This window comes from Rosa rugosa, chromosome 1 (assembly GCF_958449725.1).
Source record: "Rosa rugosa chromosome 1, drRosRugo1.1, whole genome shotgun sequence".
Classification (NCBI taxonomy): domain Eukaryota; kingdom Viridiplantae; phylum Streptophyta; class Magnoliopsida; order Rosales; family Rosaceae; genus Rosa; species Rosa rugosa.
In genome coordinates, this window is record NC_084820.1 from 32,606,155 (window position 1) to 32,625,399 (window position 19,245).

At 37.4% G+C, this 19,245-nt stretch overlaps 1 protein-coding gene across 7 annotated transcripts; it reads left to right on the plus strand.

The window, feature by feature from the left end:
• Positions 1-334: 334 nt before the first annotated feature.
• Positions 335-17,544, plus strand: LOC133724684 (probable LRR receptor-like serine/threonine-protein kinase At1g56140). Of its 7 annotated transcripts, none has more exons than XM_062151472.1 (26): positions 335-513; positions 6,583-6,754; positions 6,833-6,904; positions 7,035-7,106; positions 7,218-7,289; positions 10,599-10,670; positions 10,744-10,815; positions 10,938-11,009; positions 11,150-11,221; positions 11,317-11,403; positions 11,499-11,570; positions 11,822-11,893; positions 11,983-12,048; positions 12,699-12,764; positions 13,010-13,054; positions 13,777-13,841; positions 13,935-14,093; positions 14,304-14,536; positions 14,773-14,971; positions 15,098-15,259; positions 15,578-15,696; positions 16,126-16,201; positions 16,244-16,336; positions 16,435-16,669; positions 16,806-16,956; positions 17,109-17,544. In XM_062151472.1, exons 1-26 carry the CDS (start codon positions 399-401, stop codon positions 17,430-17,432), a joined length of 3,015 nt encoding a protein of 1,004 aa, XP_062007456.1. In that variant the 5' UTR covers positions 335-398; the 3' UTR covers positions 17,433-17,544. The 7 variants fall into 7 exon arrangements, 6 of the variants coding, with proteins under 6 accessions (XP_062007456.1, XP_062007457.1, XP_062007454.1 ...); XM_062151473.1 differs by having other exon boundaries at positions 16,438-16,669; XR_009853897.1 differs by having other exon boundaries at positions 16,126-16,336; positions 16,889-16,956; positions 17,109-17,249.
• Positions 17,545-19,245: the final 1,701 nt, after the last annotated feature.

The following is a 19,245-nucleotide window of genomic DNA, read 5'->3' on the forward strand; positions in this document are numbered from 1 at the left end:
AAAAAAATATGCCCAACATCATTGACCGGGCCATGGATTTACTCTTGATAGAGAGCTTTGAGAATTGGGCATGCGTTTGTTTCTTCAAGAGATACAAAACTAAAAAGAAATAAATATCGATTATGATAGCTAGAAAAGTGAAAAGAGTCTTCCCGAAGACCCAATAATTAGGGATTTTGCTTATATATTGAGGGGATTTTGCTTATATATTGAGGGGAAATGGTAATTCAGACAACACCGAGGGCAAAAGAGTCATTTCGCATTGGTGGCGGCTAGGCTACGATCACTATATATATGGTCAGGCTCTAGCCAACATGCCAACCTCTGTCTCTCACACAGGGTGTTTGAATTGATCGATTGATCACTCTCTCTCTCTCTCTCTCTCTCAGTTTGAATTCATGTCAGGAACTTCACTAGAACTTTGGGTGCTAGTTTGGGGCAGCTGCAGCTTCATCTTCATCTTTGGTTTTGCTGACATAGCAGAAGCTCAGGCCACCACATATCCTTCTGAAGGTGATCTTGCTTATAACTATTAGCTTTGTTTTATCTTAATTGTAAGAGCTAGCTATAATGTGAATATGTGATGATGATTTATAATATGCATGGTGTCCATGTAATCATTTGGGCATGAAAGAGTGGGGATATTTGCTTTAAGAGTCATCGTAACTGGCTGCTTGACTCTACTGGCTGCTTGACTCTATCAGCTTCATCAAGTAGACCGCGTTCGGATGGGTTATTGTGTCTAGTTAGGCTCCATGATCAAAATATGATATGTTTTTCTTAAATTATAGTGGATCAAATATGCTTTAAAGTTTCTCTAAAAAAAAAACTTAAACTAAAACGCAGCATGCGTTATTATATCGTAGTAGGGAGAGGATCCTCTCCTGACCAAGCTAAGCACCTGAGCTTCCTAAGCTTTATACCAAATGACGACATGTGTCAATTTTTAGATCTAATGGTCTACGATTCCTCCATTTATTTCCCTTATCTTTTCCATCACAACCTGCTTTTCCTTCCCTCTCTCGTCCTGAACTTTCTGTTCTTCCTTGCCAGATTTCCTTCCCTTACCTGATCTAATGGTCTACGACCCCATTTGAAGTTTTTGCACAATCGGGTCTTGTAATGCAACCACTTATATCTCCTCTCGGGATCATATAGTCTGACCCAACCTTAGAGATTCTGGGTTTCTTGAGAGCTTGGTGGTGTTCAATGTCAGATACAGCTTCGAATTCTTTACCCTCTCTCTGAAATCGAGTGAAAAAATTGGCAGGTTGATGGATGATTACTCATGTTGGTACAACTTAAAGCTTAAACCAACTTAGGAGATCAAACTTTTTGGTGGAACATCAAACAACCCATGACGCAAAATTCTTTTCCTTCTGTTCTTCACTCACACCATTAACAATCTTGGTATCTCCATACAGAGGAATATTGGACTCAAAGTTTGGATCTTTACCAAACTTAGTGAAAGAAAATGAGGACTCTGAGTCTGCAGCTGAGGCTCTGAGGATTGATTTAACCCATTACTAGCCACTGTTTGTTAACTCTCAAGTATGGTATTTGAACAATGGCAAAGAACTGTATAAATTGTGTGTTTGCAAATACAGAATAGCATAGGGTTTAGGGGTTAATTAATCAAAGAACTCAAAATCACTCGGCCATTTTCAGTTTTCATCTTTTTATATATTATACCCAAAAATCTAGCAAACCTGCTTTAGGGATCTTGACTTGAAAGTTGAAACTAGGGAATCCTCAACCCTAAAGTCTTTAGATGAAAATTAAGAGCAGAGACAAAGCAGCTAAGTGGATGAAAATGGATTACGAGACCATGGCTGAGATGGGTTTGAGTTGAATCTAAGATGGGTTTCTCTCTATAGAGAGAGAGAGAGAGACTTCGGCAGTCGTGTGAATGAAGGGAAGAAACAGGGACAGAAAAAAAAAAAAAAAAAAGATAAACAAAAAATTGTAGACCATTAGATTCATTTAATCCACGTGTCGAAATCTAGAGAAAAGCTTAGGAAGCTTATAAGAAAAAATGCTCAGGAAAGGATCCGTGTCCTTATCGTAGCCGATCGTAAATAGGTATCTCGAAACTCATGCATTCTTTTATACTAGACGAAAAAGAATTGAGGGTGTTGATTTTGGTTTGTTTAACTACTATTACACACTTGGTAACTTGAATTTTTCTTGTTAATATTCTAAAATGAGTAATTTATTATGAATAATTTAGACCCTTCAATCACTGTCAGATTTATTTATTTTTATAGAAAATTACTCATAAGTGTCATTTTGACACTTTAATTATCCATAAGGCCACTTAACATTTTTTGTCATCGTAAGGCCACTTGAGAACTCAAATTTTTCCCTCCCTGATACAGATCAACCTCTCTCTCTCTCTCTCTCTCTCTCTCTCTCTCTCTCTCTCTCTCTCTCTCTCACACACACACACACACACACAGAGTTCAATTCCAAAACCTAGACACGGAATTGACCTGCACAAAGTTATTGCTTAATTTAAAACCATATCAATGTAGTAAGAGTAAGTAGAGTATCGTTCTTAACCGGGGATAGAGACTTATTAATTCCTGAAAAATAAAACGTTAGACAAAACAAAACTATAGTATATACACATATTTACATTATTCACGAAAATACAAGTAAAGGGGATTCATGATTTATTTTCTAATTTAACAACTAATTAAATATATACATGTGTTAACACATCAAAACACATAATCAAGTAGAATTAATGAATGGAACAAAATTAGATAGAATTAACTACTATTAACACGTTGGAAAAGTTTCAAACATAAAATCACGAATCAAAATAAGTTATAGCATAGAATCAATCAAGAATAAAGATGAACGCATACAAAGTTCTTTTTATTTCCCTTAATTAAATTAACTAGATAAACGCACCATAGTTAACCCTATTAAGCATGCAATTACTAGTGGTAGCTAATCACTAACAAAAACACTTTTAACGCATTAAACATAATGGAAGTTTGATCAATTTAAGCCAAGAACACAAGTTATAACGCTAATCAAGCATGCAAGACTCATTGTTAATTTAGAGTAATTTTAGGTTTTCCACTTAAATTATTAAAGCCTAGAACGCTAGCACCTTAATATGGATTCAATTACATGTTCATCAACCTAAGTATGCATCCAAAGATCAATTAACATATAAAAGATGGGATTGAAGTTCGAAATTAACAATCATGCTCAACATATATGAAATCACAATTTTCAATTTAAAAACCTAAAACCTAAAACATGCTTCATAGTATTCGAAAATTACATATCTAAAATCAACACTCATCATCACAAAAAATCGCAAATCATAAAACCAATTAAGAAAATCAAATCGCAATTTTATAAAAACCCGAAATAGTTTTACGAAGTGCCAAAACCGAAAACAAATGAGGGTGTTCATGGTCACACTTTTTGATCTTCAAGGATACAAGAAGTTTCAAAAGGTGGTGGAATGGATGAGGATCACGGCAAGGATGCTTGAATGGAGAGGATGCTTGAATGGAGAGGATGGATGCTCATGGCCTTGAACTTTGGAACTTGATGATGTTGCCGACACTTGGAAGAGAAGGGGAAGTGTTTGTGGCTTTTGATTCTGAATTTTGTGGTGTGTAGAATGGCTTCACAAACTCCCTATATATAGTGAACGGCAAGGGCTAGGGTATCAAGGTTGAAATCTACTTGTGACATCATCCGGCCAATGAAAATATTCCTTGAGAATTGGAGAACAAGTCACTTTTATCATTGCCGAAATCTTCCATGTACCTAGGCCATGTTTCGGCCTCCTTGTATGTAGAATGGAATCAGGAATCCAAATTCAATATTTATTCCTTTATTTTCTTCTCCAAAATTCCATAGAAATCCAAAACTATCCCAAATTGGTCTTTGCCGAAATTCCTTGGTATTTTCCTTTATTTCTCACGGCGAAAAGCAATATAAATGGGCCATGGACTCCTCAAGACATCATAGATGATTCTAGAGACTCACGTGCAAGTCACATGCTTCAATCTTCGGGCCAGGTTTCTTAAAATGAACCAATTCGAAACCCATCTTCAAATGTAACGCAATATTGCTTCTTCTAGAACATTCTTGAACAATCTTGAGTCATCTTCAAGACACAGCATCTCCTAGTCTCACCAGGTCTCCTAGCAACATCAAGACTCCTAGTGTGATCAGGTTTCCTAGTCCAACTGGGACTCTGTCATTTCTTCATTTCCAAACATTATTTTTCCGAGCTCTTTCGTAGTTGAGTTAAGATTCTTACTTCAATTGGGAACCATTTTCCTGGTAGAACTGGGAGAACTTCATTTCTCTATTTCTTCTCATTTCTACGCTCTTTACTCCTTGCCTTCCATTTCCAGACTCAAAACTACCTAAAAACACAAAAGAAGTTAGAAATGATAATGTTAAGGAAATAACTAAGCAAAATACAGAGAGAAATGCACTAAAAATATAGTCGAAATTAGTCTCAATAGGAATCGACCTCCTCTGTCCGATGGAGCCGTTTTGGTCTGAAGAACTTCGATGACGTTAACCGCAGCTAAAATGGCTGCAAAGCTACGATCATCTCTATGACGAAAATGAATGGCGGCCGCACAAGAAGATGAAGTCTGATCATCGAGCCTGGTGGCCAGGAGCTCATAATCAAAGCCGAGTCGCTCTCCTCGAGCCGTACTCCAATATTTCGTAGTCTCAATGTTTAGAAGGCGTTTGAATAGGAGAATGGTGGCGGCAGCGGCAAGCGGCTGAGATCTAAAGCATCCGATGCTTTCGAATCAGCTCTGCCACGCGACTCCCGTCCTCGACATCACTGTTGTGACCTTCGTGTCAACTTGGTCGACGAGCAGTTTTACAACCTCGGTGGATTAATGCGCGGCCAATGGTATGATCTGATAAGCAAGATCCACCATGAAAAGTCTCAAGTCTGCAACCGTCGTGAGTAGAAAGCCTATTGCCGAGTAACTTCTTACACCTTTATCTTTGACGGCGTCGAGGCGCGAAGCGAGGGAGAGGTAGTTCATTTGCTCGGCTTGCTTCCAGCTTGCTTCGTATCGGTGTTTTTGGGATGATTTGTCGTCGTCGCGGTCCGATCTGGCATTCAATTTCGTCTACGAGGTGAGGGTTTGGATTGGGCTTTCGAATTGCATGCACTTTGCTATTCAAGAGGATGATTCGAATCATGGCAGATGGGTTAGATGATGTTGAGAGAACGATGCTCTAGTGTAGCTTTTGGTAATTCCTATGGATTTTACGGCTTACTCTAGTGAATGATGCTCATGGATACAAGTTATGTTGATGGATTATCATATGTGCAATACATTCAAATTTGAGCAGTGCAAGGCTTCGACATTGTATATTTATAGTTGTTTTGATTTTTCATTTTGGCTTTTGTGTTGGTTGGTAATAGCTTTCTCAGTCGGTGATAGTAGTTTTGTTAGGCTATGGTAAAAGTTTTCTCAATCTCTGCGAATAGATTTTGTTTTGCATAGTAGTAGCTTTTAGTGTCGCTGCGAGTAGTTTTTGGTAATGGTTAAGCAGTTTTTGGTGTTGGTAACGGTAGTTTTTGTTGTTGGCAACAGTAGCTTAGTGTTGGTGGGAGAGAGTAGCTTTTAGTGTTGGTGAGATTAGTTTTTGTTGCTAGTTCCAGTAACTTTTGTTGCTGGTGACAGTAGCTTTTGTAACTTTACCGAAATCTCATCAGAGTAGCTTTTGTTGCTGGTGACAGTAATGTTTGGTGGGAGTAGCTTTTAGTGGTGGTGACAGTAGTTTTTGTTGCTGGTCACAGTAGCTTTTGTGACCTCACAGAAGGTCGCCGAAAATATCATCAGAGTAGCTTTTGTGACCTCGCCGGAAGTCACCGGAAATCTACTAGTGTAGCTTTTGTTGCTGGTGACAGTAGCTTTTGTAACATTGCCGGAGGTTGCCGGAAATTTTACCAGAGTAGCTTTTTTGCTAGTGACAGTAGTTTTTGTTGCTGGTGACATTAGCTTTTGTGACATCACCGGAGGCTGTCGGAAATCTCACCAGAGTAGCTTTTGGTGTTAGTGACAGTAGTTTTTGTGGTCGCTGAAGTTCGCCGGAAGTTGGCCTGAGACCTCGCCGGAGAGGAGAGATGATGATTGTTGACTTTTTACTCTAGTGACATTTATGTAAATATGTTAATATCCAAAAGTTAACACATTTTTTTAATCTAGTGGCCTTGTGAGGGAAAAAAATAGTTAGTGACCTTGTAGTTAAAAAAACATTCAAATATGCACTTATATATAATTTACCTCTTATTTTTACTCAATAATTGTGTTTCTCATTATAGAATAGAGTAAATTGACAATTTAGGACCTTAGCCAACGCGGTTTAATTTTGCGAGGGCACTTTTTTAAGTCAAACATTTTGTGCTGATCGAAATCCGGTGATCGGAAATTTCAGCGGTGAAAGTCTTTGTAGAATTCAAATGAGTATTTACCTCTGTCGAGGATGCGGCAGTTTCTCTATCAATGTTGAACCTTTTGGTTTCTGTAAAGATGGATTAGTTCCCTGTGTTTGGTGGTGCAGCGCGAGCTCTGAGTTCAATCTTCCAGCAATGGCAGATTGAGGCCAAATGGAACAAAACCAGAGATCCATGCAGTGGAGCGGCCATTGACGACTCCATCGACTTCGGCAACGAAGCTTACAACCCTTTGGCCAAATGCAACTGTTCAAACTCCGCTTGCCACATTACCCAACTGTAAGATTACTGTCTCGTTTTGCACTTGAATTACGTCACTCCCACGCAATTTCGGTTCATCACACCATGCATTTGCAGGAAAGTTTCTACATTGGAGGTTGTTGGCGTAATTCCGGAACAGCTATGGACTCTGAAGTTTCTCACTCATCTGTATGGCTGTTGTACACACACACACACACACACACATATACACACACACACACACACATGTATGTATATGTTGGACTCAAAGATTAATTAGCTAGGTACTCACTGACCAATTACTTTGATCTATTTGTAGCGATTTAGGTCACAATCACTTGACAGGACCTCTCTCTGCATCAATTGGAAATCTGAGCAGCTTGCAATATTTGTAAGCCATCTGATTTTTATTGAAACAAACCACATTTTCTATATGGAATTTTTTGTATTAATTTTGAATTGTCGCGCGCTCCATGATTAATATATGAATTCTAATTGCTAGGAGCTTAGGCCATAACATGTTGTCAGGCCAGCTACCAAAGGAACTCGGAAATCTCTCTAATTTGACATTCTTGTAAGTTTTCTCATTTAGGAGCCTCACACAGTATGACGTTTGCCATGTTAACTTTTCTCAATTTAGATCATTGACTACGTGGATTGTTACTTGACCTTCGTAAAATTTAACACTACAACTTTGTATTCATTTTAATGTGTGATCAGCTGGATTCTCGTTTGTAAGCAAAAACATCATGCTTCTGCTTCTTCTAATTTTGGCAGATTTTTTCAGATGGACTTTTTTATTTCAACATTAAATGGATAATAAATTAAGAAATGCATGTCCTTTGATCATAACGCCAATTCAGTAATTCCCTAGTTCAGGCATTGTTTAATTTGAGAAATTGTCATATATATATATATGAGCAATTTTAAATAGGGATCTTGACCCATAGCACCAAAATAGGCTAAAATTAGCCCACTTACACCACCAAGAGAATTTTATTCCCACTAACCCAATTTAACAGTTAAATGACGATTTTGGGCTCCAGAAATTTAAAAATTACATACTGCCATCTCTCTCTCCTCTCCCACTCTCTATGCCGGCTATCTCTTCTCTCTCTCCTCCCTCGCTCTCTGCCGGTGACTTCCTCTTTCTCTCTTCTCTCCCTTCCTTCTCTCTCTACCTGGTATGACGCCCGTATTCACCGACCACATCGCCACGGTCTCTGACGCCGTCACTCCCTCGCCGGGAAGAATCGACTCAAACCACGAAGCAGCAAGACGACTCTGATTCGTCCAATTTCGCCGGAATGGACGCCCCGTTCAACTCAATCAACTCCGAGCCCTGTTCGATTCAATCAACTCAGAGCCTCTTCGATTCAATCAACTTCGAGGCTCGAGAACGTGAATTGCTGGCGGTGCTACTCCGAGCCCAGTTCGATTCCGGCGAGGCTCGAAAACTTGAACTGCTGGCCATGCTCGAAGCTAGGGGTTCTGGCAATCCGATGCAAAGCCTCGCCTGAAGACGGCGAAGCACTTAGGGTTCCAGTCCCAGGGTTGCAACCGGCGAAGGGGGGGGGGGGAGAAGAAGATGTGTGGGGGTGCCCAGAGCATTTTCTGGGTGCCCATATCAGTTTTTTTTTTTTTTTTAAGTAACGGAACAGGAGGAAAGAAAATAAAGTTTTAAACGTCTATTGGAGGGCAATACGCGTCTATTGGAGTGCAATAGACGTTTTTACATTTCTATAATCTCTTCGTTTTTTTCTTGAATCAAAGTTTTATTTGTCTAATTTTAGGAAGATTAGTTCCCATTCCGGTTACCGAAAGTTCTATTGGGGGGCAATAGACGTTTATTGGGGGGCAATAGATGTCTATTGGGGGGCAATACATGGCTGATAGACGTCTATTGGGGGGTAATAGACTATTGAGGCAATAAACGTCTATTGGGGGGGGCAATAGACCTCTATTGCCCCTCTATTAGGGGGCAATAGATGTCTATTAGGGGCAAAAAAAATTTCCGGTGAGATTTTCAGCAAATTCAGGTGGCCGGTAGCCGGTGATCGGAATCCGGTGAAAGTTGACCGGAATCTGGCGACCGTTGACCGGAATCTGGCGACCGTTGACCGGAATCCGGCGAAAGTTGACCGAAATCCAGTGGCCGGTCACCGGATTCCGGCGGCCGGTGACCGGGCTCCGGCGAAGTCTCCCATGGTTTCTCTCTCTTCCATTTTCTCTCTCTCTCTCTAAGTAACAAAGGGGTAAGGGTAAAATGGTATTAAAAAAATTTAAAAAACAAAAAAAAAATCTTAATGGGGTATTAGGGAAAACCTCCTTAGAGTGTTTTGGGTAAGAGAGAATTAAAAAAACTTAATGGGGTAAGTGGGAAAAAAATCTCTAAAAATGGTGTAAATGGACAAAACCCTACACACCCCTAATCACTTAATACACATCCCTATTATTTTATATTTAAAATTAGATTTTGTAGGTAGGTTGAATGACCAAAACAGACATCTATGCATTAGAAAGAAAGAAAGAAATAGTCATATTTTCCTTATATAGAATAATTTATGTATAAATAGTTAGATAAACACAACAAATTTTTATACATGGCCTCCTAATTTAGTACAAGAATAAAGTTAGAAACTATCTAATTTAATTTTTTCTTAAATAAATTGTAATTAAATGAGGTTAGAAGCCAAAATATTTAGAATTGCAAAATCAATGGTATTAAATGTTTTTAAAACGGATCGTTTTACTCCCATTTTTTAGTTAATTTCCTTTTCTTTCTTTTTTCTAAGAGATATGATTAATCCATTTATTTTCTAATATAAAACATCACGGGTGAAAAAACTTTGTAATTATTAATTTGTTTGGCCCCTCTAATGACAACTTTGTAGTTCCACCATTGGAGAGAAACTAGTGATATAGTTTTGGTTAAAAGTTCAACACATAATTTTATCCTTGATCAACATGGTGTTTTGTGGATGAGAACTCAAATAATATAAAACCTATTTATATGCATCTATTTAAAGGATAATAAATCTTTATGGATTTCTGAATAAGTAACACAAGTAATCAATATGGTCATTTAAAAACATCAATATACTAGAATATACTAATCATATTAAATAGTAGCCTTAATATAGTCAAATAATAGGATATATCATGATTTTTTTAGATTAATGATATTTTAGGTACTTTGGGTTGTGTATTTAGTAGAATATTAGAATGAGAAATTAAATGGGTGATGTATTAAGTATGGAGTGTGTATTAAGTAATTAGAGGTGTGTATTTAAAACTTCTCTCTCTCTCTCTCTCTCTCTCTCTCTCTCTCTCTCTCTATATATATATATATATATATATATATATATATATATACAGATCCTATCCAGAGCGGAGCTCCGCTTTGAAATTAACGTGTGAAGTACGAGTTTTGGGTCACTTTTCGGTCGCATATCTACATCTCGACCGTTCAGTTTTTAGGTACTAGTGTATAGATCATCTCTGCAAATTTTCAGCCAAATTGATGATCGTTAAGGCATTGATAACTGCTTAAAAGCTAATACGGTTCAGGTTGACAGATTAAGTCCGTCCATTGGTTTAAGCGAGTTAGATACCTTAACGATCATCAATTTGACTGAAAATTTGCAGAGATGATCTATACAGTAGTACCTAAAAACTGAATGGTCGAGATGTGGATATACGACCGAAAAGTGACCGAAAACTCGAACTTCACTTGTTAATTTTAGAGCGGAGCTCTGCTCTGGATAAAATATATATATATATATATATATATATATATATATATATATATATATACTTATTTTGGTTATCTAAACATCTAACTAACAATAAACTTATAACTGATTACTTGCCAATTCTATAGGGCTATTGGGACTATGAACTTTTCCGGTGGTCTACCACATGAGCTAGGGAATTTATTAAATTTACAACAGATGTAAGGTTCATTTGTTTTTCTTTCCTTTCATAGGAATACATGTATGATAATTCATTATGGTCTACTTTGCCAGTTACTTGGATAGTTCTGGAGTTAGCGGTGAGATTCCACCGACGTTTGCTAATCTACGAAACTTGACCATATTGTAAGAGCTTTACATATATGTTTCCTTTACAGAAGTGAAAGGAAAAAAAAAAAAACATTTATTAAGTGGAAGGATTATTACTGTTATATCTATTAATTAGAGGATTACATTTGTTTGTGCAGCCGGGTGTCAGACACAGAACTCTCTGGCAGGATACCTGACTTCGTAGGATATTGGTCAAAGCTTACTTCCTTGTGAGATACTCTACTGAAATACTCTCTCACTCTCTCTATTTCTGTTCTGTTACTGTTAAACAATAATAGGATTAGGCTTAACAAGATCCATGACTTTTGACAAAAGAATTCCTTTAATAATTAGCTAAATTTTTCAATAGGGTATTTCAAGGGAACTCTTTTGAAGGTCCTATACCAGCTACACTGTCCAATCTGACTTCTCTTGAGGAGCTGTGAGTATCTATATCAACTCGTCACTTTTTATTCTTGTAGACATATTCATACATAGAGCTGGCCATCTTATATTTGATATGGTAAATGGTAATAGGAGAATTAGTGATATAATATCTACTGCCAGTGGGAACTCTTCTCTTGGATTTATTAAGGATATGAAGTCAAGATCTCTAAAAGTCCTGTAAGGACAATCCTTCTCATTTACATTTCATCTGAATCTATGACAACATCTGGAGAGTGTTGAGAAATATGACATTTTGGTTTCATATCCTACAGAGTGCTGCGAAATAACAATATTTCTGATTCAATTCCTTCTAATATTGGAGAGTTGCAAAGTTTGTATCACCTGTAAGTTTTCGTTGGTGATGATGATCATACATCTTGAGCAAACTCATGTACCGAACCTGGAACCTTTTATTGGTCTTTCTTTTGCAACCTTATCATCTTTTTATCTAATATAATTCAATAATGTGTACAAGATTAAATTGATTAATTGATAATAAGTGATTTTTATTTTATTTTTAATAAAGCACTCTTATTACTAGCTGGTTTTGTCCTTGAAGCATATGTAACATAATCAGTATTCTTTTCCCTTTCAGGGATTTAAGCTTCAACAATTTAGCAGGAGTAATACCACCTTCCCTGTTTAATTTGCGTTCGCTCAAAGCCCTGTAATATGGCATTCCCTCTTAATTGCTTTGAATTCCTCCCTAGCTTACGCTTCAAGTACTGAGGCGTGTTTTTCTGTCATTATATTTAGGTTTCTTGGAAACAACAAGTTGAGTGGTAACCTTCCTGAAAATAAAAGCTCGTCTCTTGTCAATGTGTAAGTAGATCAATATTACTTTTCAGCATCACTGTAATCCACACGGGAGTTTGCTGATAAATATGTTTTTATATTTCCATCTCTGTGCTGATGAACAGGCTGTACCTGCTCTTGGTTTATCTGAATTGTACAGTATCTGCTTTTACAATAACTTGAAGTATTTTGAATATCACACTTTTGTTTTTCTAGTTAACTTTAGATACTAAATGCTTACAACTACAAAAATAACTTTACAAAGGTACAGGTTCATATCTGTTAAGCTAAATTTAGGAGTAAGTAGATATTTCTCACCACTAGAATAATCATAGTTGGGCTACTTGATGATATTTTGATGAAAGAAATAGTAAGAGTAATGATGAGTTCCAGGCTTACAGCTAAAAGCCTAAAACATTCAGTAAATCTCTTGCGCTTATTTATAGTAGTAATCTTATATTGTTTTGAGCTTGTTGTGGCTTCAAGTATGCCTGTCATTCTTGGTCATTCAACACATTTCTCCTCAATATAGAGAGACTGGGGCTTTAGATTCAGATTGGAATGGTGAAAAAACAAATATCACAGTTTATGTATGAATTCATATATCTGATACAGATGATTGTATTGTCAGATTGTGGTAGGAGCTATGTATTTAATGTCTGTCTCTGTCAATGCAGAGATCTGTCTTACAATAATCTAGTAGGGTCGAGCTTTCCTTCTTGGGTGAACGAAGACTTACAGCTGTATGTCTTGACATTCCACAATATACTTAGCTTTTATATATCTGTTTGCTGTGCAATGTCCTTTTTCTTTTAGTTGAAAGATTTCTAGTTAATAACTTTGCTTTCTCTTCCTATATTAGATATTTGTAGTTCGTTAGTGACATGTTCTCCAACAATAATTTTTTTTTTTTGGCAGGAGGGGTTTGCATTATATGTTATATGATAAATTTGATTAACAATTAAAATTTGTTGGGTGTATTTTGCAGTAATTTAGTTGCCAACAACTTCAGCACAGAAAATTCAAACAGCAGGTGGTTCTTTGCATCTGAGCTCAATTTTTACGTTTTGAACACTTCAATAATGCATGTGAGAGTTGCATGCCACTTAAATGTGTTTTGTCATTGCTTGTCTCTTGGGTATGGTAAATGAGGCTACTACTGTTCACCTCTGTCTGAGGCTGCACCTGAGAGATCGTCTTACTGGCTTGGATCGGGCCTGAGTTGATTCTTTAGTCGGTTCAGTCATGACTCATGATCCCAGTGTCAATCACTGGTCTAATTGCATGATAATCATATCGATTTACCAAATATACCTCAAGTCAATATGAGAATGTCGAATCTATAAATCATATGACAGTATGGATTTGGATTTTTGGACTGTTCGATCTGTTTGGGTGAAGTGGATAAGAGGCTGTGTTAAACCTGCGTACAGCTACAAAAGGGATGAAATACACCATCTAATTTTTATTCACATTGGTAGTTGATTCATTGAGAGAGCAGAGATACGCAGTCAGTGGTAAAAAGGAGAGAGTGGAGGTCTCTCACTTGCAATTTGCAGATTTCTCACTTGCAATATGATATGTAGTGAGGGTTGTTGAAGTTCTTAGTCCTATTTGAGGATTAAGATCGAGGCAAATGTTTAATTTCAGGAATTATTATCCAATAAATAATTGTCATATGCCCCATTTAAGTGTTTGTGCTTATTCAATTTTTCTTTTCCATGTAACTTTATTTACTTATTTATTTTATTTCAGATCTTTGCCTTCAGGGTTGGAATGCCTCCAAAGGAACTTTCCTTGCAATGTTAACCCTGGAATCCGTATGTGTACAGTCCAACCCTCATTGGATATTAACTTCATGAACTATTTCTGAACAATTTGTGATACAGTTCCTCTTTTGTATCTTTCTGCAGATCCTGACATTGGGATTAAATGTGGTGGTCCTCAGTTCACGTCTTCCAATGGGATTGTGTATGATCAGGAAAATGAGATCCTTGGTCCAGCTACATATTTTGTGACTGGCACAAGCAGATGGGGAGTTAGCAATGTTGGTATTAAAACAGAGTATCAGGGTAAGATTCTCACTTTTATTCTTTTCCATAACAAGGTTTGGATATTCTGAGATGATTACTTACATCACTGGTCTAACTTCAATAGAAAAAATGAATTTAATTATCTTCAGAATTTACAGAAGGTAAGTTATTGTATTAGGTGGATAAATTAAACTGTACAAGAACATTTTCAATTAGATTTTTGTTCATGCTAATCATTCATTCAAACAGATGGATATATCACGGGACACATTCCTGAGTATACAGTTTCCTCGTCATCTCAATTCACGAATACTTCAGATCCTGAGCTATTCCGGACTGCAAGGATCTCTGCTTCATCACTTAGATACTATGGCTTGGGGCTGCAGAATGGTGTCTACACAGTCAAACTTCAGTTTGCAGAACAAAAAATCCCAGATACTCCAAAAAATCTTGGGAGACGTGTATTTGATATATATATCCAGGTCTGCATCATGTCTAGGATTTCTTTTTATATTTTACGTATTATTCTTAATTAAACCATTTGTCTGGTAAAGATGCCTCTTTAAAGTTTGAATTGAGGTATAATTCCTAATAGCTTCAGAGCATAGAATATAGGTGCTGGTTCTAAATTTTTATTTCTCATATTGTGCACAGTTGATCATCCTAGTCCCTTATTTGTTGATTTTGTTCATAGCTTCTCTATTTATTTTGTTTTCAGGGAATTCGAGTTTGGAAGGATTTTGATATACGAAAGGAAGCAGGTGGGAAATCTTTGCAAGCCGTTCAGAAGGAATGTAAGGCCCAGGTTTCACAGAACTACCTTGAAATTCATCTCTTTTGGGCTGGAAAGGGGACTTGCTGCGTACCTGAGGTTGGTACTTATGGACCTGTTATTTCAGCCATCAGTGCTACACCAGGTAATAACAATATAAAACGCAAATTTCAGTTGCAAACTAAGCATATACATTTAGGTTCTGATTGATGGATGTTATTACAAAGTGCTTCCATGCTGTTTGTTGACTGCAGTGCTTTTATACTTGCAGATTTCCTACCTACTATCGTTCCGAACCATTCAACTAGTAAGAAGAATAGGACGGGGCTGATTGTGGGGATTGTTGTCGGTGGTGGAGTACTTTTGATTCTATTGTTGTTGGTTTTCTGTATAGTTCAAAGAAGTAAAAGGATTAACACCAGTAAAAATGAAGGTAAACTGTTACTTTTATTTTTTCAACAAAATTTGACTTCTGAAAAGGTGTGTAGATATTTTCTAGTATTATTATTTGCCAACATAAAGTTTCATTGTATCTTTGCAGTAGATGGTAGTTAAATTAATTAACTTAGTTTATTTTGGCAAGCTAGCTCTTTTTTTGAGTGCATGTGTATTAGCAAGTAAATCACTTTTCTATGTACTTGCAAGAAAGCCTACAAATTATTTAAACAGATGCTACTCGACACCTATTAAGCCAGAAAACAAACTGATTGCGAGACAGGCATGTATAATAGCTTGTTATTTGAATTTGCAGATCTGTTGGGAATAGATATTGGACCACTCACTTTCAGTTTTTCAGAGCTAAAGACAGCTACAGATGACTTTAGTCCAGTGAATAAGATTGGAGAGGGAGGATTTGGACCTGTCTATAAAGTAAGTTGTTAATCTAAGTTGTTGACCTAATGAATGACATAGTGTGTGGCTGTAAATGCTCATGTCAATGCCGGTATGTTTCCTACTTGATACAAGTGTTGATCAACATAAAGCACATGAACCTCTTGTGATTGCTGTATATATATAAATTGAATTGATATATCTCTATCTAGATCATTAGCATTTATGCATTAAGCACAAAGCTAGTGTGGAAGCTAGTGTCCAATTGTATAGTTTTAATATAGATCGAATTGATTTTAGTTTAGTGTTGAAAAAGAGTAAACTTTATATATGGATCTGCTGATCTGCATGCCTGTCCAACCCGCCAAAGTCATTAGTTGCCAGAGTCCCATTTTTACTAATCGTATATCTGGTAACGAGTATATCAATTTTATAGATTAAACTATTATTCTGATTCTTTGTTAATAGGGTACTCTTAATGATGGAAGAGTAATTGCCGTGAAGCAATTGTCTGCAGCATCCCAGCAAGGAAAAAATGAGTTTGTAGCTGAAATTGCCACCATATCTGCCGTGCGACACAATAACCTAGTGAATTTGCATGGATTCTGCACTGAGGGAGTTAAACGGCTCCTTGTCTATGAGTATCTGGAAAACAAGAGTCTTGATCATGCATTATTTGGTATCATGAGAAACACATTGTCAATTGATTTATTACTGCCTTGGGTACTTCAAATATTTGAACTAATGATTTATATTAATTTTACATATATATGAAAGCAGGAAAAAGAAGTTTGAATCTTGATTGGTCATCAAGATTTGATATATGCTCGGGCGTGGCTAAAGGTTTGACTTATCTCCATGAGGAATCAAGGGTTCGGATTGTACACAGAGATGTGAAGGCCAGTAATATTCTGCTCGACTCTAATCTCATCCCCAAAATATCAGATTTCGGTTTGGCCAAGCTTTATGATGATAAAAAGACCCACATCAGTACTCGTGTTGCGGGAACAATGTATGTCAGATCTTTAATTTGTCATTTTGACTATTTCTCTTTTTAAATATTAATGGTTTAGCATTTCCTTTTTGTGGTACAAATATCTTCTGCCAGTGACAAGTACTCGACGTTATTATTGTCAATTATAATGCAGTGGGTATCTTGCACCGGAATATGCCATGCGCGGACACCTGACACAGAAGACTGATGTGTTTGCCTTTGGTGTTCTTGCTCTAGAAATTGTCAGTGGTAGGCCAAATTCTGATCGGAGCTTGGAAGGCGAGATGATTTATCTTCTCGAATGGGTAAAAATTTTATTTATGTACCGCTAGAAATTTTCAGTTTTACTCTTGATATGTCCATTGTTTAGTGATTCTGCCTCTAAAACATAGGTTCATCATAATGTATATGGCTTCTTGTTATCTACCGCGTAGTTTCATATGTTCTTGCTTCTTAGGCTTGGCACTTGCATGAAAACAAACGGGAAGTTGAACTAGTGGACTCTAGGTTATCAGAATTCAATGAGGAAGAGGCAAGACGAATAACCAAGATAGGACTTTTGTGCACTCAAACATCACCAATGCAGCGACCACCGATGTCGCGTGTGGTGGGAATGCTTTCAGGAGATATTGAAGTAATGACAGTAACTTCAAAGCCTAGTTACTTGACAGACTGGGAATTTGACGATGCAAGTATTTTGGGGGATCCAGGGCAGCTTTCTACAAATGCCACGGATGCCTTGCTTCATTATGTTGTTGATACCCAATCCCTACCGACCTAATGTTGTTATTATTGATGTTATTATAATTTTTATTTTTTTATTTTACTGTGTTTTATTCGGTTTGTATCAGTTACACATTTTCGTTTGATGATAATTTGAAATTTTGAATCTAGATGTCGGATGTCACTGGATATACCAAATGCTAGATTAATTTTAGACATATAATCTATGGTTTCCTTTGATTATTTTTCTCTTTTCTTTTTAGCTTTTAAAAAAAGAGTAACAAAATTTGAATTTTTACTTTTTTTGGACAATAGTTTTAATAACAAATTACCACTAACTACACTTTTTATCCAATATTTACCATTAACAGGCCTTTTTTTTATATTTCCCTTGCGGTACTGTTCATGACCCATGTGCAAGGCCCATATCCCGTGCGGCCATTGTCCTACCAATTTTTTGAATTGTTCTGTTAATGAGAAATTACAAAAATAACCTCAACTGATTTCTAATGGTAGTACTGACCCTCAGTAGTGTACTGACCCTCAGTAGCACTCAACAATAAATATATTTCAGAGATCGCATTATCTACCAAGTTAAACAGGTAGAAAAAGTAAATGTAAATTTTCCATGTATGCTGCTTGCTTCGCATAATGCTGCTTCGATTAATTTGTGTATATGATAAATGCAAATATGAGTACTGACCCTCAGTAGTACCAATCCCATAAGAAACTAACAAACACAAAACCAAAGCTACTGACCCTCAATACAAAAGCACAAGTCTAAAACTATGATTCCACAGCAGGACTATAGACACTGATTCCACAAAAACAATAAATATTGCATCCTTTGGATACCCAGCTTGATCTGTAGTTTCAGCTCCTCAGATGTAACACCAAGTATTGACCCTGCAAAAATTAGAAATTATGACTAATTGACTAACGAAACAAATTCACAAACGATCTTCCAAATGTGATAACCATCGAACACAACAGTTTACATGCACAAAACCCAACAACTAACTCCAATCTGTCAAAACCTCACTACCCTGAAAATTTGAACACATCTTTTAACAAAAATACATCAACCACTTTCTGACTGTATCAACAATTAGCTAGCAATCCCGATTGAGCTCCACAACTTTAATATGAAACCAAAAATTTCAATAGTGAACATAATCACCACTCACCAGGCATGAAATTCTTGGTAAATTATGAAACTAAAACAAATTTCGGTCACTTTCGCACCGAAAGAACAGATCAAACCAGTTCAAAGCTACTGACCCTCAATACAAAACCGGAGTCGCACCCTAGCTCGCCGCCTCGCTTAGTAGCTCGCTTCGCTAGCTGCTTCGCCACCGGAGCCTCGATTTGGTGCTTTGCCGCTTCGCTTCGCCGGCTGCTTCACCACAAGAGCCTCGATTTGGTGCTTCGCCGGCTGCTTCGCTACGGGAGCCTTGATTTGGTGCTTCGCCGGTCGCTTCGCCGGCTGCTTCGCCACAGGAGCCTCGATTTGGTGCTTCGCCGGCTGCTTCGCCACCGGAGCCTCGATTTGGAGCTTCGCCGGCTACTTCACCACCGGAGCCTCGATTTGTTGCTTCGCCGCTCGCTTCGCCGGCTGCTTCGCCACCGGAGCTTCGATTTGTTGCTTAGCCACCAAAATGGAAGCGAGGTTTTGATTTTGGGGAGAAATGGATTTGAAAGAGATATGGGCTAGAGCGAGCTGTATCGTGATATAGGGGTGGCAATTTTTGTAATTTCATAAAAGTTGTTCTGTCCTTTTTGTCCTTAATGTATAGAATCCTGACTGTAGCTAGGTTTAATTGACCGCATGGAGACCACGTTTGTGTCCCTTGCGCATGGGAAAGAAATGT

Coding starts and splice junctions, on each gene's coding strand:
- LOC133724684 (XM_062151470.1), top strand. CDS start 399: ATGTCAGGAACTTCACTAGAACTTTGGGTGCTAGTTTGGGGCAGCTGC. Junction 7,107..7,217: donor CTGAGCAGCTTGCAATATTT/GTAAGCCATCTG, acceptor TCTAATTGCTAG/GAGCTTAGGCCATAACATGT. Junction 11,894..11,982: donor TTGCGTTCGCTCAAAGCCCT/GTAATATGGCAT, acceptor CATTATATTTAG/GTTTCTTGGAAACAACAAGT.